General features: G+C 31.6%; 5 protein-coding genes across 12 annotated transcripts; 4 read left to right on the forward strand and 1 right to left on the reverse strand.

Moving 5' to 3' along the window:
• The first annotated feature begins 1,348 nt into the window (after nucleotides 1-1,348).
• Nucleotides 1,349-5,570, forward strand: LOC8269139 (nicotianamine aminotransferase 1). 2 transcript variants are annotated; one of them, XM_025157124.2, is made up of 7 exons: nucleotides 1,349-1,817; nucleotides 3,099-3,438; nucleotides 3,863-4,081; nucleotides 4,277-4,336; nucleotides 4,608-4,694; nucleotides 4,779-4,872; nucleotides 4,957-5,570. In XM_025157124.2, exons 1-7 carry the CDS (start codon nucleotides 1,546-1,548, stop codon nucleotides 5,073-5,075), a joined length of 1,191 nt encoding a protein of 396 aa, XP_025012892.1. In that variant the 5' UTR covers nucleotides 1,349-1,545; the 3' UTR covers nucleotides 5,076-5,570. The 2 variants fall into 2 exon arrangements, with proteins under 2 accessions (XP_025012892.1, XP_002517869.1); XM_002517823.4 differs by having other exon boundaries at nucleotides 1,355-1,817; nucleotides 4,539-4,694.
• A 1,138-nt stretch (nucleotides 5,571-6,708) lies between these two features.
• Nucleotides 6,709-9,540, forward strand: LOC8269138 (nicotianamine aminotransferase 1). Its single transcript, XM_002517822.3, has 7 exons — nucleotides 6,709-7,236; nucleotides 7,434-7,773; nucleotides 8,015-8,233; nucleotides 8,642-8,701; nucleotides 8,819-8,974; nucleotides 9,066-9,159; nucleotides 9,250-9,540. The coding sequence occupies exons 1-7, from the start codon at nucleotides 6,968-6,970 to the stop codon at nucleotides 9,366-9,368; spliced, it is 1,257 nt and encodes a 418-aa protein (XP_002517868.1). The 5' UTR covers nucleotides 6,709-6,967; the 3' UTR covers nucleotides 9,369-9,540.
• A 247-nt stretch (nucleotides 9,541-9,787) lies between these two features.
• Nucleotides 9,788-13,273, forward strand: LOC8269137 (reticulon-like protein B17). Of its 2 annotated transcripts, none has more exons than XM_015718529.3 (8): nucleotides 9,788-11,082; nucleotides 11,194-11,344; nucleotides 11,425-11,499; nucleotides 11,587-11,728; nucleotides 11,814-11,883; nucleotides 12,222-12,287; nucleotides 12,379-12,501; nucleotides 12,864-13,273. In XM_015718529.3, exons 1-8 carry the CDS (start codon nucleotides 10,560-10,562, stop codon nucleotides 13,043-13,045), a joined length of 1,332 nt encoding a protein of 443 aa, XP_015574015.1. In that variant the 5' UTR covers nucleotides 9,788-10,559; the 3' UTR covers nucleotides 13,046-13,273. The 2 variants fall into 2 exon arrangements, with proteins under 2 accessions (XP_015574015.1, XP_002517867.1); XM_002517821.4 differs by having other exon boundaries at nucleotides 9,798-11,082; nucleotides 11,191-11,344.
• Nucleotides 13,274-15,588: 2,315 nt separating this feature from the next.
• Nucleotides 15,589-16,956, forward strand: LOC8269136 (uncharacterized protein At4g28440). Its single transcript, XM_002517820.4, has 2 exons — nucleotides 15,589-15,957; nucleotides 16,591-16,956. Exons 1-2 carry the CDS (start codon nucleotides 15,723-15,725, stop codon nucleotides 16,776-16,778), a joined length of 423 nt encoding a protein of 140 aa, XP_002517866.1. The 5' UTR covers nucleotides 15,589-15,722; the 3' UTR covers nucleotides 16,779-16,956.
• A 282-nt stretch (nucleotides 16,957-17,238) lies between these two features.
• On the reverse strand, nucleotides 17,239-20,336 carry LOC8269135 (protein NUCLEAR FUSION DEFECTIVE 6, mitochondrial). Of its 6 annotated transcripts, none has more exons than XR_003078940.2 (4): nucleotides 20,053-20,336; nucleotides 19,813-19,934; nucleotides 18,727-18,862; nucleotides 17,239-17,559 (listed from the first exon to the last, which is right to left on the reverse strand). XR_003078940.2 is itself a non-coding variant. In XM_015718457.2 (3 exons), exons 1-3 carry the CDS (start codon nucleotides 20,208-20,210, stop codon nucleotides 17,552-17,554), a joined length of 288 nt encoding a protein of 95 aa, XP_015573943.1. In that variant the 5' UTR covers nucleotides 20,211-20,336; the 3' UTR covers nucleotides 17,239-17,551. The 6 variants fall into 6 exon arrangements, 4 of the variants coding, with proteins under 4 accessions (XP_015573943.1, XP_015573942.1, XP_015573941.1 ...); XR_001535136.3 differs by lacking the exon at nucleotides 17,239-17,559 and adding an exon at nucleotides 17,561-17,781; XM_015718457.2 differs by lacking the exon at nucleotides 18,727-18,862.
• Between the last annotated feature and the right edge of the window lie 1,495 nt (nucleotides 20,337-21,831).

The raw sequence follows: 21,831 nt of genomic DNA on the forward strand, positions 1-21,831 counted from the left end.
AATATAATATTAAAATATAATTAATATGCTATTATTAATATAAAATTAGCATTATTATCTGATTAAAAAATTACTTATTAGTTAATATAATATTAAAACATAATTAATAGAATATTTTTTAGGACAAAATTAGTATTATTATCTGATTAGAAAATTATTTATTTTCTTAATAAATTTAAAAAACTATTTATTAGTTAACACAATATTAAAATATAATAAATATACTTCTTTTAAGATTAGAGTCGGTGTTTAATTAAGAATATTATGACTTATTAATCAATAAAATAATAGAAAAAATTATAAAATATAAATAAACTTGAATCCTATGTGGCAAATATAATACATATGTCAAAATAAAAATTTCACATGTTAAAAAATTAAATATACGTGTCAAAAAAATGTTAGATGTCAAAAGTTAATATATATATCATTTTTATACATATGTAGACAAAAGCGTAGGTACTCGAATTGAACTCTTATATGTAATTTATGTAAGAAAAAGAAAAGGAATTAGAGTGATACCTACCACTCAATAGCCTTCCATTAAATAAGCATAATTAAAGTATAAATTGATGTTCTCAGTGGACCAGAGAATCTACAGTACAGAATACAGATACTCATTTTCCTCCCAATTTAATGTAATGGGTCACTGAATTCAGAAAATAATCATTTTTTTATACTATAAATAAACTAATGACTCCTTAAATTAAAACTATCCACCCATGACTCATTAAATAAAAACTATATAATAAATGTTAAGGTCTTTCTTTTTTTTTTTTAAAAAAAAAGTTTAAATAGGAATATATATAAGTCCAATTGTAAAAAACTTGAGTTTAAATTCGATTTTAAATAGATAAATTCTAGAAAAAAAAATTTAAAATTTGAACTAAATTATAGAATTTCAGTAATAAATTTAAATTTTTTAAAATTTTGACTCTTAAATTAACTAATTTTATAATTATCAATATATACATTAGTATTAAAATTAATATAAATACATACATTTTCTTAAATATCTATAATATCTTATGCCACAACGTTCATATTCATTATATAATTAAACTTTTGAACCGGTTTGAGCTGAATACTATAAAACTCGAATTCAGTTCTCAATTAGTCCAAGTTTAAATACTACTGCTCAATTAACTTCAAATTAATTTTGAATTGAGAATTGAGTTTTGAGTTTTGAGTTAATCTGGGAGAGCTTCGGAATTAACGGCCTATATTACACTCTTACAATTGATGTAGCTAAAGGTTTTATAATGGTGTCAATTCGAGTCTATTTAAAATGTATTAAAAGATCAAATATAAATAAATAAAAAAATAATCTACAGACACTGGATATAGAATCAATCAGAATCACGATCAGTTAAAAGGAAAAATAAAATCAGAATCATAAGGTGGGTAGAGGCTACGAAAACTTGTAACAGACGATCTTACTCTCTCTCTCCATTTCATGTCATACGTAAGTTTTGGCTATATATTGAGTGTCTCATGTGGTTTCATCACTGATAATATACCTCCCAAGAACAACAGTTAAGGCCAATGGAAAACGGGGTATCAACCAAATGGGGTTTCCGCGCAAACGAAGGCCTAACAGCAGCAGCAGCAGTGACAGTTCGTGGAGTTCTCGATGCGTTAAATTCTAATCTCAACAAAGAAGATGAAAGAACAGTCATTCCTCTTGGCCATGGCGACCCTTCTGCTTTCCCATCTTTTCTTACCGCTTCTGCTGCCGAAGATGCCATTGTTGATGCCTTAAAATCTGCCAAGTACAACTGCTATTCTCCTACTGTTGGTCTCCTTCCTGCTAGAAGGTATACTCCTCAGAAAAAAAGACAAATCTTTTTATGTCTCTTGATTTGTGCTTCGTTTTGCTATTCCAATATAATATTGAAATGTTTTATTTATGTTTGTAAGTTTTATCACAATCTCAATTGAAAAAATATGATCTTGATAATGCTTTATATGTGTTTTGTTTTGCTATTATTTTCTTGCATGTATTTGATTGAATTAGTTTTACTTCTTGGTGTTTGTTTCTGGGTTTGATGTATGTAATGAGATTATGGAAGTGAAGGAAGAATCTGATTTATGTTGTGAGGTAGACACCTAACTTGCGTGTGCATATTATTTTATCTTTTATATTAAACTATTCTGTGGTGATGCTTGCTTCAACGCTTTCTAGCTCTTGTTGTTTTCTGTATTTTGGTTCTTCCTTTGGTTTTATGTCTCTGTAGCATTAGTCAAGTAACAGTAAAAAAGGAGATGAAAAATTAGTTAATATTAGGAAAAAGAGTTTAGCTTGGGACAACTGACAAGTGATCATATATTATATTTCTTCATTGGAAAGACTTCTTACAGAACTGGCAATTCTATTAGTTCATAGTACCTTAATCGTTTACTGAATCACAAAAAAGGTATAAAAAGATAGAAAAGATTTGTGATTGTTAATGGCAATTCAATCTCCAAGGTGGATCATGGATTGCATGACCAAAATATGTCCAGAAAGTTTGCCTAGTAATCTTACTAGTTGGATCAAGTGAAAGATATTAGTCCAATTGAAAATTCATGCATATGAAAGTATGTTTGCATTGAATCATTGTCCAATTTTTATTTTTTTTTGTATGTTTTGGACTTTTCTATATCGTATGATGTGTTGAAAGAATTCAAAGAAAAGGGAAAAAGAATTGTTACTAATTTACCAGGTATTTGTCTCAAGGATCAGCCAGTCAGTTCCATATGCACTCATATATTAAGCTTAATGATGAATGGTACATGCAACTTAGCCATACATCAGACTTTTACTACTTCTTTAATTTTGTTTTGCAATTCTTAATCATTTTCAATAAGAAGCTAGGATTTTAGTATATGGATGTTCTTTTGAATATGAAGCAGATGTCCAACACAACTGGAAAATTGCTTAAAGGCATTATACTTTTAGCTGTTGTTTCTCATGAGCATTATGAATTGACTTCCTTTGGAATCTCAAAATTCACTTAAGTAGAAATAGTATCATTAATTGAAAATTTGAGATATAAGCGTTCCTTCTAGACAACATTCTTTTATTTCTCTCAGTTTGTTTTTTGAAATTCTAACAGGGCTATTGCAGATTACCTTAATATTGATCTCCCATACGAGTTATCGCCAGATGATGTTTTTGTCACACTTGGATGTACACAAGCTATTGAAGTCTCGTTAACTGTTCTTGGTCGACCTGGTGCTAACATTTTGCTTCCAAGACCAGGTTTCCCATACTATACAGGTATAGCGGCACAAACTCATTTGGAGGTTCGCCATTTTGATCTTCTACCTGAAAAGGGTTGGGAGGTTAATTTTGAAGCTGTTGAGGCTCTGGCAGATGAGAATACTGCTGCCATGGTTATCATAAACCCTGGCAATCCTTGTGGAAATGTCTATAGCTATGAACATTTAAAGAAAGTGGGTGATTCTACTTCTCTTTCTTCCTTTTTTTGGTTACGTTTTCCTAATGAAGCAAAATTTCAAACTAATGCAATAGATATCAAGGCAATAATTCCTAATGATACCTTTTTTCTTTTGTATGTGAACTTATTCTTGAAAACCTTTGTTTATCCAAGCTCTAGGTAGGGAAGGCTGCATTTGATGGACCAATCCCATCCTCCCCCTCCCCTTTTCCCCTATCCCACCACGCGGAAGTCTCATGCACTTAGGATGCCCTTCTGTTCTCAATAGTTTTCTAAACTATGTTCCTGTTTTTGTTCTGGATTGTCTTGATATAATTGAGTGATATCATCCCGTTAGATCTGATTTCACAGTAAGATAAATTAATCAGGACCACATGCTTCCTTTTCAAGTTATTCTTAGTTGATTTGTTGAATGTTAGATTGCAGAGACAGCTAGAAAGCTTGGAATTTTAGTGATTGCGGATGAAGTATATGCCCATCTTACATTTGGGAGTACCCCGTTCGTGCCAATGGGAGTCTTTGGATCAGTTGTGCCTGTCCTTACACTTGGATCTATATCAAAGAGATGGATTGTTCCTGGCTGGAGACTTGGCTGGCTAGTCCTTAGTGATCCCAAAGGCATCCTTCAAGAAACTGGGGTTGGCTCTCTCTCTCTCTCTCTCTGTAATGGAGGAATTGTGCTCCCTAGCTTTCAGTCATAATACTAGGAAATGCATGGCTAGGGCGTATAGACACGGACACGTGTATATATAAATTGAAACACTTTTCTGTTCAACGTCTTCTTTTTGTCTTATTGCTGCTTTAAAGTAGTAATGCTTTTTGCTGCTTCTTAGGTTGTTGATTCCATCACGAGCTGTCTTAACATCTCCAGTGATCCGGCAACCTTCATTCAGGTTTGTAATTCATGATGCTTTTTCTTTAAAAGAAATTATCATTTTAAAACAAGATATACTTATTACATTTCCTGAAGAAATTCAATGTCTAGGAATGATGACAGTGATAATTTCTATTGAACTTAAGATCATGTTTCCTTTTAGCTTATCATTCATTTCTAGTTATCTTGAAATATAATTAAATGTTCACCATGTGTATCAGGGCGCAATTCCACAAATCCTGACAAACACAAAGAAGGATTTCTTTTTTAAAATTAATAACTTACTGCAGGAGGCTGCAGAACTATGCTATGACAGAATCCAGGACATCCCTTGCATTACTTGCCTGAGGAAACCAGAAGGTTCGATGTTTCTAATGGTGAGGGCAACACACGTAGTCAATTGTATAATTATTTTTCCTCAGAAAATGAAGAGACAAATTAACTTGATAATTTTGTTACAGGCAAAACTGAATTTGTCATCACTGAAAGGCATCGAGGATGATATGGACTTCTGTCTGAAGCTGGCTAAAGAGGAATCAGTCATAGTTCTACCAGGTAAGGTCTTAACAAACTCTACCAGCGCTCAAAAGTCATTTCATTTTACTGTGACACTGATGCTGATAATATTCTTAATTGCAGGGATAACTGTAGGATTGAAAAATTGGCTTCGCATAACTTTTGCCATTGAACTTTCAACCCTTGAAGTTGGCCTTGGCAGGATAAGAGCTTTCTACGAAAGGCATGCCAAGAAGCAGTGAGGATCATATCAGAACATATAGCAGGGGATCAATAACATCGCGTTGATCTTCAGGCTCTATTGCAATCTGAATTTCTAGCTACTAGTTTGTCAAGGAATAATGCAATCAGAAACATGAGAAGAGCTGAGCTATAACCAATTTCGTGTTGGATATCAAGGAAGTTCTAAACCTTAGAACTCAAGTGTCATTAGATGTCTAAAATATTTGTATCAGAGTGTAGTTGGTTCAGTTAGATAAACTACCAGTAAAGCTCATCATTTCATAGTGGCATGTTAGAATCTACTTGAGCAATAAAGATCGCCCTTTCTTAGTAATCGAAACGTACAAGGGGTGTATTGGAGGGGATCCCAACTCTGTGTTGGATCTCAAGTCGTAATTGCTTGTTCTTCCTACAATGTTCTAGACTTTAGAACTGAAGTAGCATCAGATGTTTAAAATCCTTGTAATGTTGTTCATACTTAGTTTATCTGTCAGAAATATCTCAATATTCTATAAGCCATCAAGCACCATCTCTCTGTTTCCACATTCAGTCATTTTTCACTGATTCCAGATTCACATTTAGTCATTCTCAACATTCTATAACCCTTCAACTCTTTATCTTATCTCTCTGCTCTCTGCTCTCTTCTTCTACTTTATCTCTTCCTTCATCTGTATCTTCTTCCTGTCACTTGAGTTAATGGTTATGACATGTATCAGGCTCGAATAATAATCAGAATATGCTTGCTTCATGAGCACCAGGATGAGTTATCAGCTGCAATCATGGGATTTTTAAGTTATTAAGCTCTTACTTATGTCTTGGATGAGACATTGCCAAATGCATTCTAATGTTCTCTCTAGTTTCAACATCATACATATGCCTGTGCAGTATTAGTATTTAGCTTACTCGATGCATTATCGATATTTAGTTTGTCTATTTATAAATATCAACACCTTTAATTAACATTTTATAAATCATTACGCAAATTTTTATTAATAATAACGTAAAGTTTTTCGGTTCTAAACGTTAATTTTCTTTAACTTGAATCTCAAGAATTATAAATGAATTGACAAATTCACTAATATTTATATTATTTATAATTTCTTAAAACGTCTATTAAAAATATCTTAATAAGAAAAATTATAATATTACTAATTAAAAAAATCAATTTTTTTAATATAAACTGAAAATGACTTATCAACATTTGAGAAAATATATATAATTAGGTGATTTTATTAGTATAATTTATATAATTTAATTAGCGTCATTATTATATTATTTTATTTGAATAAATTTAGTTAGACTGATTTATTTTCTTTATTAGCTAAATTTTTCATGTATATATATATATATATATATATATATATATATATATATGGTAGTGGTTTTTTTTTTTTTTTTTTTTGTTGCAGGTGTATGTTTGGCAGAAATAGATAGCTGGGACATTTGTTGGCCTGGCTATACCACGTGGACACTACATAAATTTATTTACTTTTTTATTTTATTTTAATTGCCAACTAAGCACCAATTGGGCATGCAAGTTGCCAAGTGTCCTTTTTCTTTTATCTAAAACTTCAAATTTGGTCCTTATGTTTTACAAATTTACACTTTCTGCAACAAAACTTATTTTTATAATTTGCAATAAGCTTTATACATAACAACTCAAAACTTTTGAGAGATTTGTTTTCAACCCAAATCCTAAACTTTAATTCATTTTTAATTAACAAAATGCATGTTTTCCACACTTGAATATTTAATTCCCAATTCAATATCAGGATAAAAGAAGTCCATGCTTCGCATATACATGCAACTTGAATTTCACTTCAGCTTCCATTAACTTCACTTAGATCCTCCAAACACAGTAGTACAGGCAAAATTCTAAGGGGAACACACACAGAAGAGAAAGAAAAAGAAAATGGAGAACGCAAGGAAGCAGTGGAGTTTTAGAGGAAATGAGAAGCTGAATACAGATAGAATAGCAACTATTAGAGGCACACTGGACTTGCTAACGGAGAATATTAATAAAGAAGATAAAAGGCCAATAATTCCATTTAGCCATGGTGATCCTGCTGCCTTTCCGTCGTTTAGGACCAGTCTTAAAGCTGAAAGTGCTGTGGTTGATGCCCTTCAATCTGCCCAGTTCAATACTTATTCTTCTTGTATCGGTATTCTTCCTGCAAGAAGGTATATATGTTTTCTCACTTCTTAATTATATTAAACTTTTTAGAACAATCTGGATGAGAAATTGGGAGGATGAAAATTTGTTCGAGTCTTGATTGTTTACAAGAAGCTGACATTCCATCCCTGAGCTACTAGTTCACTCGCTTACTTGTTTAGTGACTTGTCTGATTCTTGATTTTGTTTGTGTCATTGATAAGCAGGGCAGTTGCTGAATATCTTTCCCTAGACCTTCCCTACAAGTTATCACCTGATGATGTTTATATTACTGTGGGAAGTGCGCAAGCAATGGAAGTGATAGTGGCAGTTCTTGCAAGTCCTGGTGCAAACGTTTTGCTTCCAAGACCAGGTTTCCCAAACTATGAAGCTCGCTGCTTATTTAGCCAACTTGACTTTCGCCATTACGATCTTCTTCCTGACAAGGGTTGGGAGGTGGATCTCGATTCTCTCGAAGCCCTTGCTGATGAAAATACTGCTGCTATAGTTATCATTAATCCAGGAAATCCATGTGGGAATGTTTTCTCGTTTGAGCATTTGAAGAAGGTGTTTTTCCTTTATCTTAATTTCTGTATCTAATCAGAGTTGGGAACTGGTTAATACCCAAGTAATGTTGTTATTACAAGTATTTTGGGTGTCAGCAACACCCGTATTAAATGATAGGGATGTGATGATAGCCAGCCAACTTTGTAGTTAGAATGATCAGGCTGCTTTGGTAGATATCATAGCAGTATATGCTTCCATTAATGTAGTTCTGACATTAGTTGCTGGTTTTGTTGAATATTAGATAGCAGAGACTGCACAAAAGCTTGGAATTTTGGTGATTACTGATGAAGTTTACGAGCATCTCACTTTTGGGGACAATCCATTCATTCCAATGGCTTCTTTTGGATCGATTGTCCCTGTTATCACTCTGGGTTCTTTATCTAAGAAATGGGCTGTTCCTGGCTGGCGAGTTGGTTGGCTAGCAACATGTGATCCCACTGGCACTCTACAAAAATCTGGGGTTCTTCCTCTCTCTCTCTCTCTCTCTCTCTCTGTGTGTGTGTGTTATTATTGAGTATACAACTAAGCTATACAGGCTGCTCGAAATAAACTAGATAAGATCTTCGACCACCAATAGGACTGATTGATCAGTTAGCATAAAGCTTTTCAGGTATCTGTTTCTTTGTCACAGCATTAACATTTAAAGTCGAATGAGGTTGAGTAAATAGCATACCTTTTATTTCCTTGCTCAAGATCTATAAATCCTAGTCTTCAAAGAACTACATTTAGCAATTTGAGCCAGTCGCTGCGAAATGATTGTACGGCTCCTGTAATAGATGATGGAATTTATGTTTGTATACCTGCAAATACTATTTATTTGCTTGCAACTAAATCTGGTCTGATTTGTTTGTTTTTGTCTTCCTTTCAGATAATGGAGCATATAAAGGCATGTCTCGAAATTGACTCGGATCCTGCGACCTTCATTCAGGTAGTGTTAGTTACTTTTGTGACATGAAGAAAGCTCAACTTTCTCTACCTATATATGCTTTAAGGATTTAGGCAGACCAAATTATAAGTTATTGGAAAACATGAATCAACTCGACAGGCAGCACTTCCTCAGATTCTTCAGGAAACAGAAGGAGGTTTCTTCTTGAAATATGTAAATTTACTTAAGCAAGGTTCAGACATTCTTTACGACAGAATAAAAGAAATTCCTTGCATTACTTGCCCAAGAAAACCTGAAGGATCTTTTTTTGCAATGGTGAGAATATATTGTATAGTTGGTGGTACAAATATGTTTCTTATTATAACTGACACGAAAGATCATTGGTCGTGAACAATGTTAATTGCAGGTTCAGTTGGACGTGTCACTACTGGAAGGCATAAATGATGACACAGAGTTCTGCTTCGAGCTAGCAAAGGAGGAATCTGTAATTATTCTACCTGGTAAGAAATCTGTGATGAAAATTACATATAAAATGGCTGTTTCAGTTTTTGTTTCAACAGGGTCTGTGAGGGTTTGGATTTATTATGCAGGAGTTATGGTTGGACTGAAAAATTGGGTTCGGTTATGTTTTGCCCTTGAACTATCAATTCTTGAAGATGCTCTTGCAAGGATTAATTCTTTTTGCCAGAGGCATGCCGAGCAACATTAAAAATCTTTAACTCTTGCTTTCTTAGTGAATATGCTTAGTGAAGTAAAAGCTCAGGGTAAAACAATTAAGATACTTGATCTTGGAGATCTCCCCTGTTTATGTTATTTCCTGCTCTTGCTCAAGAAAACATGAATAAAAAAGCCATTGATGCAAATCCCATATTAGATGGACAGTGAACGAGCTGAGTGGTGTATATGATTCTATGATATCTTTCAAAAGCTAATAAGGCCTTAGTGATGTTGGTGCTGGACTCTAGCTCGATAGAGTTCGACTCTTACGACCGTTTAAATTGAAAATTCTTTTATATTATACTTGATAAATATAAATATAAATTAAATTATTTACTAATTTATTCAAAAATTAATAATTTATATAAAATTATAACATATTTAAATAACTATTCTTAATTTAATATAAGTAAAAAATTGTATATATTTTAAATTTAAATTTTAAGTTATTAATATATTAATTTATGAGTTCACTGATAGTCGAGTTTTACCCAAGTGGAATTTTTCCTAACATAACTGAATGCTGAACCCTTGTTGAGCTCTTTTTAATACTTCAAGACTGGTATAAAAAAAGAACAGAAAAATTAAGATTAGTTGATGAAACCCAAATCATTTGTTTAACAAATTTTTAGGTAAGAGGAGAGATATAAAGATTTGAACCTAAATGTTTGGTTTAGTTGGTCAGCAATTGTGCTAATGGAGAAACCAAAAATCAATTTACTATGCCAAATCCATGGAAAGTAAAAATCACAAAGACAATAATTGTCTCTGATTTTATGCAAGTTCATTACCTTAAGTCTTCACAAGCTAAAGACAAATGAATATGCAAATAGCCCATCAACAGAAAATGGATTTTCATAAATAAATAAATAAAAAAAAAAAGTACAAAAATGGCACAAAAACAAACAGCCCCTTATGTTTTCTGACCGTTACACCTTGTGGACCCACATTCCCACTCTAAAAATTCAAATAATCAAAAAGCAACAGAATCCTTTCTCCAACGGCTCCTCCTCCTCCTCGTGCCATTTGAAGAACCACCACCATCACCGCTAAGCTCCATCAGACCCCTTGTCAATTTCTTCACTCTCTCCTTCATCTAACAAACTCCCAACTTAAAGTTCCAGAAATCTTGTTCAAATTCCAAAAAAAATCTGCTATATTGTAGCACTTAAGTCGCTCATAAATGGATTCAACACCACCTTCTCATAGATCAAACCCCAACTCTCAAACAAAATCAGCTTCTCGTTTAGCAAGAATCACCTCTTCTATAGATAATGAAGAATCTTTACGTTCATCTTTAGACCTTATCCTTTCTCCAGCGCCAAAAAGGACCCCATCAACGCCCTCAAATTTGTCTCTCAAATCTTGCACCAATTCTCTTCCTTTCCATGAACTTCTCCTTCTTTCACCGTCTCCTTCAAGAAAATCAAGAACCCGTCTAGCAGACCGGCTTGACATAGCTGAGGAGGCAGCTATGGAGCCAACTGGGTCTCGTAGAAGATGCAAAAGCAGGACAGCTCAATTGGGTTCACCAAGAATTAGTAGAAGGTCAAGAAGAAGATCAGAAATGGAGATAAGAGAAGAGAAAGATTTGTTGGGTTTGGTAGAAGAGATTGGTAAGGCGAGGAAAAGAAGACATAGTGGTCGTTCTAAGAAGGAAAAGCTCTCTTTGGTTCCTTCATTACCTTCTTCAAATCCTTCTCCAAGTATGTTTAAGCAACTTATCTTTTTATTTATTGTATGAACGCTTTTGATTTGGCTTGCCTTTTTGTATTGATTTGTATTGGCTTGCTATGGTGGTTTCTTGAATTCAGAAGTTGGTGATTGTGATGGAGGCAATTTGAACAGAATTGGGAGGATGATTTACGATTTGATAATGTGGAAAGATGTGGCAAAATCAAGTCTTTGGTTTGGTTTTGGGTGTTTGTGTTTTCTGTCTTCTTGCTTTGCTAAAGGGATTAGCTTCAGGTGTGTATCTTATCTTTTGCGTCAGTTTTGTTTAAACTTTTATCTAAAGTATCTAAATCTCTTCAATTTTACTTTTCAAGTATTTTCTCTGCCATTTCCCAACTCGGCCTCTTGTTTCTGGGTGCATCATTCATCTCCAATTCGATATGTCAAAGGTAACCCCATTTTTTCTGCTGCTGCAATATTATGTTGTGGTCATGTTTATCAAATCTGTTTCCTGAAATTTGGTAATTCAATCACAGAAATAATGTTGAAAGTAGATGTAACTTTAAGCTGAAAGAAGAGGACATCCTGAAACTGGGTAGATTAATACTACCACCAGCTAATCTTGCAATTTCAATGGCAAGAGAGCTTTTCTCAGGAGAACCATCCATGACCCTCAAAGTAATGTCCAATCTCATCGAATACTCGATGAATTTATATTTGCTTTATTGAGTACGTAAAAATGAGCTTGTATTTCTGGCTGTAGGTAATTCCATTCTTGCTTGTTGGAGCCGAGTACGGTCACCTTATAACTATGTGGAGGCTTTGTGCAATTGGTATGACCACTAGAATACTTATATCCATTGCCAAATTGACGAGGTTCATGAAATTCAAATTTTTGTTTAGTAGAGTAGATTCATGAATGTGGTGGATGTGGATGAAAAATTGTCTCAGAATGAATCTGAAATGCTTCCTAACATAATAGTCATTTCAATACATTCTCTGAGATTTAGTTAAATCATATTATCCTCATTGCTTAGTATTTATGCAATTTGAACTAAAAACTCAAATGCCAGTACTTGGATCTCAAATTCTTTATCCAGAAGCAGTTTTTTATTCTTATTATAGTTGTTGATCTGAATATATATGCTTGTTGGTTTGCGAAATTGAGCAGGGTTTTTCATTGGCTTCACTATCCCCAAGTTATATTCATGTTATTCCAGTCAGATAAACCAAAAAGGTATGTAGAATACACATTTATAATTCAAATGCACTGAGCTAATTTGCTATGCATTCTTGGTTTACTGGAAGCAAATTGTTGTGGGCTACAGTTGATTATGCGAGAGGCCGGGTGCTGGACGCATGGGAAGCTTGCTCTCACAAGAAGATTGTGGCAGCATCAGCTATCACAGCCTTCTGGAATATGTCTAGTGTCAAAACCCGCATTTTTGCAGGTAATTTACAGAACTTGTCAGTGTCCAAGCTGTTTATATACGAAGCCACTGCTCTGTAGCAACACACATAGCCGTACATTAGACCTAGAGATTGTCTGAAATGCTATCGATGAACAGGAGACGTGACAATAACATCTCTTCTAGCTGAAAAAGCTCACACTTGGAACTTGAAATGCTCTTTAACGTGTGTTGCTCTTTGGAATCCCTGCAGTATGTGACTCAAAATTCAAATTTTCAATGCTAGAATAGGAGGGTTGAAGTCCAAATTATTGTGTTGAACTTTGTGGCACTAACTAGCACTATGAAACTGATCTCAAGTCTCAAATTCTTGGTTCTTACGTTAGATGTGATACTACTTGCAGCATTTATATTTTTGGTGATCCTACGCTGCTGCCGGCAACATATGATACCAAATCAAGAAGAAGGGCAAGCAGAAGAAGGGGAACAAGGGCAGCAGCAGCAGCAGCAGGAAGCAGAAGAAGGGGAACAAGAGCAGCAGCAAGCTCTGGTGGTGGTCGCAGGAGTACTGACCACCAAGAAGTAATGGATTTTGATACTTCGGATTACTAACACCAATGATTATATGTTTCCTTTGAGCAGATAGACAAGAGGCAAGCATCATGTATTGGTCTACTATATAATAACTAACAGTTGCGACCATAAAAGTGGTTAGTTTTTGTCCAGAGTGTACAAATAATGAAGGGCTTGTATTTCTTTTATTTCCAGTGTCCATACCAAGAATATGAATAGAACTTAGAATTGAAATCTGAAATGTTGATGACTGTCATGGAATCATGCCATGTTACTATAACTCATGGATAAGCTTGTGGCAGATTAAGTCAACCTCTTGAACCAAGCAATCTGAGATTGAAAGCTTCTTGCTTATTCTGAAATGACCATGAATCAGTAGTATTTAAGCAATAAACTTTAAAGAGATGGGAGGATCATTCAAAAGAAAGACAAAGGCTTCATGCCAAATTATGGCTACTGGACAAAAGATGCTTGCTAGAATTTAAATCCTCCTTGTAACTGAGGTTCTTGAACTCAATCATCAATAACTTATTAAGCTTCATGGGTTTTGTTAGTAGATCCATTCATGTGTTCAGTGCATGTTTGTGTGAAGTGTTGCCATTGTAATTGCTTGAAATTTAGAAGTTAGTCAAACCTTTTGCACAAGCGAAAAGAAAAATGTAGTTTTTTGTGGGTTGATACAATAGTGTAATCTATTAATTAGAATTTTATCCACTCTTATATAATTATCTCTAATGCTATATTTGGTTGAAATCTATTAAAAAAATTTATTTCATTTGAAAAAAAATATATGAAAGAGAAAGTAAAATAAAAAATAATAAAGTTAAAAAAAATATTTTAGTGCTGTAAAAAATATTAACAAACTAATATGAAATTTATTTAAAAATTCTACCTATTTTGTTAGAACTTAGTTTATCTATAACCAATTTCATATAAATTTGAATATGTAGAATTCTAAATTAACTTTCACTTTATTCAAAATACATAAATTCTAAATTTACAAATAAATTCCATAAATTTAATGGTTTTTATAAAAATCATTTCCTACATTATTTGATTAGCCATGAGAGATTCAATAGAGTAAATAATTATGTTCTCACTAAAGACAAATTAGTTTTTTTTTAAAATATTTTAAAAAAAGAGAAGGGACTAAATTACATAAACCTCGTAAATAATCTGCATATTAATATACAATGCATGATTATATTTGTACTAAAAATAAAAATTTTACTTCAATTTGACCAAAGAAAACATAAGGAGCTCTTTTGACAAATTTTAAATCATCATTATGTTATGCAAGATACAAATATATACATTTAATCTATTTTTAATTACAATTAAATACTATTAAGATGTAATTACACTTATATTTGGAAAAAAGAAAAGAATAAAAATCACATCGATATTTCTAAAATGTACCTTGTAAAAACACCGCATGATATTTTAGCCCTTCTATTTGTGAAGCAAGACATTCTAATCCTTTTAATAAATAATTATATTTATGCCAAAGCTACAATTCAATTTTTTAATAAAAAAGAAAAAAATAGAAAAACTATAACAGTTCTTTTAATGATTTAATGTATTTATTACAGGCGGCTTTTACTATTGATTAGCTAGTATCAAAATAATATTTATATTCTTACATTTTAAAAATATTATATCCATATTTTTTAAATTTATACTACAAAATACTTTAGTCTCTCCATCTTTTAAAAAATTAATATAGTTTCTAATATTTTAAACACTGCAGATAACAATACATTTTATAAATATTTTTTCTTGTATTTTTTTATTGTACTAGTATAAATATTATTCTGTAATATATTTTTTTATCATTTTATTTTGTAATTTTATACTAAAAATTTTTTTAAGTTGGAATTTCAGTTAGAAAATCGTTTATTAATTTTGATTTTATACTATTTACTCTCTAATTTTTTTATGTAATATATAAATTACCTTCTTTATATATATATATATATATATATATATAAATATAATCAATGCAATTAAAAATTAAATTAATAAAACAATAATTTAATTTTTAAATTTTTGTCAAAATTAATAATAAAAATAATATTTATTTTATTTTAACAATTTAAAGTTAAATTATATGAATTTTAATATTTTAATTATTTTTAAAATATTTAAATTTTATTGATTTTTGTATAAATATTACAATAAAAAATTTATTATAATAAATAAATTCTTTATTTATATATTACTAAAGATTAGGAGAGAGACCATGTAAAATTAAATCTAGCTAACGATTATTTTAATAAAAAATTAAATTTTTAATATATAATTATAAAATAAAAAAATAAAAAAACATTTCTTTTAAATATTAGAAAGTTGGAAGGACACTGGTAAAGTAGTAATTACCCCTCGTTAATAATTCAATGTTGGCGAAACATGGTCATACATTTGGAAAAGGAAAAAATGATGTATCCTATGATACTTGTTTCCTTGTCTGCGAAGGCAAAAATTGGTCCCACGCATTTATATCATCCAATAGAAAAGCCATAAATGCACAGAACCTTCTGTGTACCTCGCACCACTATAACAATCCCCAGAAAAAAAAAACAGAGCCCCAAAATCAAAAACCCTAAGTAAACCTACTCTCTCTCTCTCCCTCCCTCGAATTTTAAAACAGACTCGAAATTTGACTACTAGGGTTTTTGTGGATCTAGATAATGGCAACAGCAGAGAAGAGAAAACCTGTGTTCGTAAAGGTGGAAGAGCTAAAACCAGGGACTACTGGTCACAATCTCACTGTTAAGGTTCTTAATTCCAAGGCTGTCCCTGTTCCTAAACCTCGTCGCGCTCCCATGTCTCTCTCTGTCCGCCCTGCCCGTCCTGCCCGTATTTCTGAGTGCCTTGTTGGTGATGAAACTGCTTCTATCGTCTTCACTGCCCGTAATGAACAAGGTACCTGCTTTTTTTTTTTTTCTTGTTTCATTGATTGTAGTGTTATGAAATGAAATACAGTTTCTGTTTTAGTGTTTTTGATTGTAAAGGTGTGTGCTTGATTTGTGTTATATGTGTCTCATCTGTTATTCACTTGAAGAATGTTGAATTTGTGCATTAAGTCTTTCCAAGGTGTGTAATTTATTGGAAAGTAAAATTCATGGTTTCTGGAATAATATTTTACTGTGCTAGAAGCTGAAAGGTTTCTGCTTTCTTGTAATGTTTGATTAGAAGCATAAAGTCTGATGCTTTATATGTAAGTAATCATGGGTTTGGCTCATTTTTATATGGGTTCGTTCCAATAAGTTTGATGCTATAGTATGTGTCTGTGCTATGACGTTTAGTTTCGTTAATGTGTAATCATGGTTTGAAATGTCTGCCATGCCTTTTCATCTTCTCGGACTTCAGACTCTCCTCTAGGATCTACTGGATCTTGTCTCTAGCACTGTAGTATATTTTGTGAGTAGTTAGCTTGCTATTATGTTTTTGCATCACTAACTTCGGCTGTTTGAATGGCCCTATGTTGATTGTTAAGTTCATATTGAAATGCCATTGCCATTTTTACACCATGTTCTGATTTCCTATTCTATGCAGTTGACCTCATGAACCCTGGCGCCACTGTTATTCTGCGAAATGCGAAGATTGACATGTTCAAGGGGTCTATGAGGCTTGCAGTAGACAAATGGGGACGCATTGAAGCAACTGAACCTGCGGATTTTGTAGTTCAAGAAACTAACAATCTTTCTCTGGTTGAGTATGAACTAGTTACTGTTCAAGGATGAATTTTTTAGCATATGCTTAGGAAGTGAATATTTGGAAATTTACTGAAAAGACATTACCTTGTTTCCTTTTTGTGAGCTGTTTTGACTCGGAGACAGCCTATTTCTTTTAGCCCAGTACAAAATTTTTGATTAAGATGTAATTTTAAAATTCTGCTATGGGAATTTTAGTTGATATTTAGTTATCGCATTGTATCTGAATGTGAGTAGTCAGTTCTGCTGCTATATTTCTCACACTAGGTAAATTTGACAACTTAAAAGGTATTCGAGATTGTGGAATTTTTTTTTTTCTCTTTTTCCTCTCTTGCTTCATATGCATTCAGTTTTGGCTTCACCCTCTTTAGGCGATCATACTTGCATGTATGGCCGCAATGAATTAATGTTTCTGAGAAAGTGAATGATTATGATTCAGTTAAAATTAAGAATCTTTTAAATCAACAAGAATCACAGCAAGCTCAAGCCGTCAGATGAATATATATAAAGAAAGCTTATGATTGAACCTTTTAACATTCCAATTCTGGGATTTCGGGCAAAAAGAAGAATAGCAGGCAGCAATTCTGGGTCTAATTTTAGATCATCCAAACAGAATTGCAGGGGAGCTGTTGGAAAGCATATGCCAAATACGATTTCTCCATTTCAACCATACTACAAAGTAAACATCTAACCTACAGGAACATAAGCCATTTGAAGAGTCTGAGCTGTTACAAAAATTCTGCCATCACATTCCTGGTAACAAACAACGTGCAACCAATGCATATCGCCAGACATTTACAATTTCATCCATCTACAATACAAAAATAAAATATTTATGAAGATCATCACGAACTTATTCACTACACAATAACTGTAGAGCAAAACAAGAACATACAATTTATAGTCAAATGCTCATATACAGTTTTATTAAACTAAATTATACTGCTGCAATATTAAGAAAGAACAAGTTATAATAGGAAAGCTCAAGAAAGCCCTTCGCCATGACAGAATTGCCAAACGACAGATTACAGCCCTAAACACACAATAGATGAAGTCAGAGACAGGTAGAAAACTCTAAAGGTTGAAATGCAAAACACCCCAAAGCTATAATCTAGTTGGCCATAAAGCATATAATGTCCTCGAGTTAGGTGGGATCAAAAAGCATCATTGAACACTCAGCTGAGAACTACATGGAAAATCTAACAGAAGTAACTCCAAAATGAAATTTGCCAATGGCTGTCTTTACTCCCCGCTATTTGTTTCTTGCTAGACAATAGAATATTTATAGTGATAGCAAGCCTAAAAGTTTACAGTAAGCCAAGCTTGGGACCATGAATGCTAATCAACATAATACATAGCGATACAAGTTTCTAAGGTTGCAAAGTATGGTACAAATTCATAACAGAGCTTCCCACTATGTGATTCACAATAGACAGTAAGGAAATAGGAGCTGCTCACAAATTCCAGACCGTACACTCAATTATACAACATAAGTCACCATTTACATATAAAAGACGAGCATTTATAGATAAAAAATTTAACTTTGATTCACAACCACCAAATTATGTAGCTACATATAGCTAATGAGTTATGACACCAAAACAATGCAGTCCAAATTTTTTTTAAGAGTCAAATTCTCACAAGGAAAATTTTCTAGGGCAACTTTCCAATAGGCTTATTCAACATTTCTAAAATTTTTAGGCATCAATCTCATAGAAAGCAAGGACTTTGGAATATCCAGAATCTCTTAGACACTTATCGTACATTTTATCAAGCAAATTAATTACAGAGATGTTAACATGATGAACTAATAATTCTTTTCAGATAGACAGTAGAATGGTTATGGAAAAAGGAAACAAATAAAATATTGATTAATTATTATTTAACATATCTTTCCAGCTGATATTTAGGAGATACATATTGTGTCTCAAAAAAATAAGGTTGCATCTTTGTGCCACAGGAAGGCCAGAAAACCTACTAATTCATCTAGGTTTGGAAGCTCAACAAGTTCCAACTTGTCTCCTCAGCAGCTCATTCAGAACTTCTAAAGGCAGAGTCTTGTACTAAAACTTGCTTGAATCCTCTGAATATACATCACACATCATCATTGCAAGCTGATTGAATAGAAATAATTAGTATACTCTCTTGGTGGTCAGGGAGATTCTTTTATTAAACCAAAATTTAAATAAAAAATTTCAACTCAACAATTTGAAACCTCAACCCAAAAATTGTTGGACCATTTATAATCACACACACATATCACCCTTACATCTAAAGTATTTAAAATAACATCTCATCCAATAAAAGGAAAATTGTAGTAATGTTATGGAACATGGATAATATATGCCAAGTGACTTAGTCTCCCTAGTTTATACATGATACAACTCCTTTAGTCAAAAAGCTCAAGAATAAAAACTAATCCAAGTCAATCCATCTTTGCTTCCTGATCTTCATCTAGTCTCATCTCGTCCTACAACAGGAAAGGAGAGGAACGTGCACTTATTTATTAAAGGAACAAAGTACAAACAAGAGAATGACATACTTTCTAATTCTTTAATGTGATAATGAAAACAAATGGCTGAACTCGTGCCACTAAATCAACCACATTGTCAAATACCTACGGCATTGACTGTATATTGTGATCATCACAGCGAAATATCAATAGCAGATAGATCTCTCTCCTCAGACGACAAATTCATTACCATTACAAATCTAATTTCCTAAATCCAACAAATACTAAATTGTAAAATATAAAAGAAGGAAACATCACAATTCAAGAATTAAACCAAACGTACCACTTAACAACAACAATTTCAAAACATGAGATTGTCAATACCCCTTTATCCATTTTATAATCAACCACTTAACTCTTAAATACAAGAAAAAACCAAAACTATCGACCAAAGAAACAAAAACAGCTTGAGATTCATGGATCACAAATCAATTACTAAGCTGATAAAATTGCAATTCGGTCCATAAAACAGTAATGATTCAATTAAAAAGTCAATTCTTAAACAATTAAAATTGCAATATAATTCAATTAAACAGAAGCCATTTTAAATACCTTCAAGAAGCCAACCATAGCTCCCACGAGAAATAGAAAGCATTGAAGTCATCAATGCTGAAGCAGTGACTGTGTGATAAGGCATCATTGACTCTACAGCAAAACTCATTTCCACAGGACGCCTTTCATTGAAAAAAAGAAAACACTTTTAGATAGTTAATACCAATAGAGAAGATAATAATTTTTATTAAAAAAACTTTACATATAAGTACATGTATATATACATAGTAAAAATGTGACCTTAAAATGGATTGAGATAGAGGCTTGTTGTTAGCAGAATTGCGAAAAGGAGAAGCTGATGTTGGGGCTCTGGGTTTGGAAGCAAAACGAGCTGCGGCGGCGTTGCGAGCGGAGGAAGTTGATCGGAATATGGATCTAGTGGCGGCAAAAGACGACATTTTTGGTACCGGATTTAGATTTGCAGATGACAGAAATAAGTGAGAGAAGTGTTGGGGGTTTTGAGATGAGAACTAAAACCCTCCTGGAATTCGGGAGTGTTTGGTTGTCAAGGTAGCAAAAACTATGTTGGGTTGATATTAATATTTTTAATTTTTAATTTTTAATTTTAGACACATTTAGATTTTAGTTTTTTCTCAAATTCTAACTAATCAATAACCTTCAACAAAAAAACTCCTAAAATTTCAAAAAGAAAATTGTGAAAAACCAAACATTACTTAAAAACAATAAATGTTAAACTCACATATCATGGAACTCCTTAATGTTACTTTGTAACATAAAAAGACACATATTTTTTAAAACAATTATATATAAATAAATCAGAATCTAATTAACAAGTTAATTAGTCATATGATATATTCTTTATAATCATAATATATACTATTCAATTATAACTAATAAAATAAGGTTTCATTTTAATTAAATTATATTGATTACTCTAGCATATATAGAAAATATTATTTCATACAAGATGTAATCTTTTTTAAAAAGTTACATTATCGTAAGAATTTATAAAATATATGAAATTTATTTATAATTTAAATTTAAAATTTTAAATAATTAATTTATAATATAATTAAATTAAATTTTAATAAAATAGATAAAAAAAAATTATAAAAATTTTATTTTTAGTTTTATTAATTTTATTTTTTTCATTTTTTATATATTTCAAAATGAAATGAATTTAACTGAATAGGAACATTAAAATCACATTTTAGAATAAAGTACCTAATATTATTGCCAATCAAATCTAAATATAATATGATTTTCTTTCTCATAATAAGAAACTCTATTCCTTCATTTGAAAAAAATAAACTATTCCATTTTCAATGAGATAAATCATATAAAATAACAGTAAAACTTTTATAACTTAATTTAGTTTTATATATGTATAGAAATATTTTAGTGAAGCCTACATGAACTATATTCAATTTAAAATATTTTATAAATATAATATTTTTAGTTTTTTAAATATCCGGACAATATTTTAAAGAAGTAATTATTATTTGTTTCATGTGTTTTTTTATATTACACTAATTATTTTCTAATGTTTGAAAAATATATTTTTTTATTTTTTTATTTTATAATTTTTTGCTAAAAACTCGTTCTATTAAATTTTTTGTTAAAAGAACGTCAACTAAGTTTAGTTTTGTACTATTTGCCTATTGATCTTAGGATAATATATAAATTCTTTCTAATAACTTATTTATTATACAAAAATCTCATTGTCTGATTTGTATGCAAAAATTAATTTTAGAGTATATAGAAATAATTAACTAGTATTATTTAGTTACTCTGATTTTAATATAATTAAATTCTAGTAAAGTTTAAATATTTTAAAAGTACTAATAAATATTAAAAATTTATATAATTTAATATTAAGTTATTAAAATAATATAAATATTCTTCTTATTATTAATTTTGTTATAGTAAAATTATAATTTTGATGAAAAGTTTGAGGATCAAATTATATTTTTATTAATTTATTTTTTAATTATATTGACTTTCAAAATAAAAATAATGTTTAGTATATTAAATAAAATATAATGGTAATTTATATAT

The sequence above is a fragment of the Ricinus communis genome, chromosome 7 (genome assembly GCF_019578655.1).
Source record: "Ricinus communis isolate WT05 ecotype wild-type chromosome 7, ASM1957865v1, whole genome shotgun sequence".
NCBI classification, from domain to species: domain Eukaryota; kingdom Viridiplantae; phylum Streptophyta; class Magnoliopsida; order Malpighiales; family Euphorbiaceae; genus Ricinus; species Ricinus communis.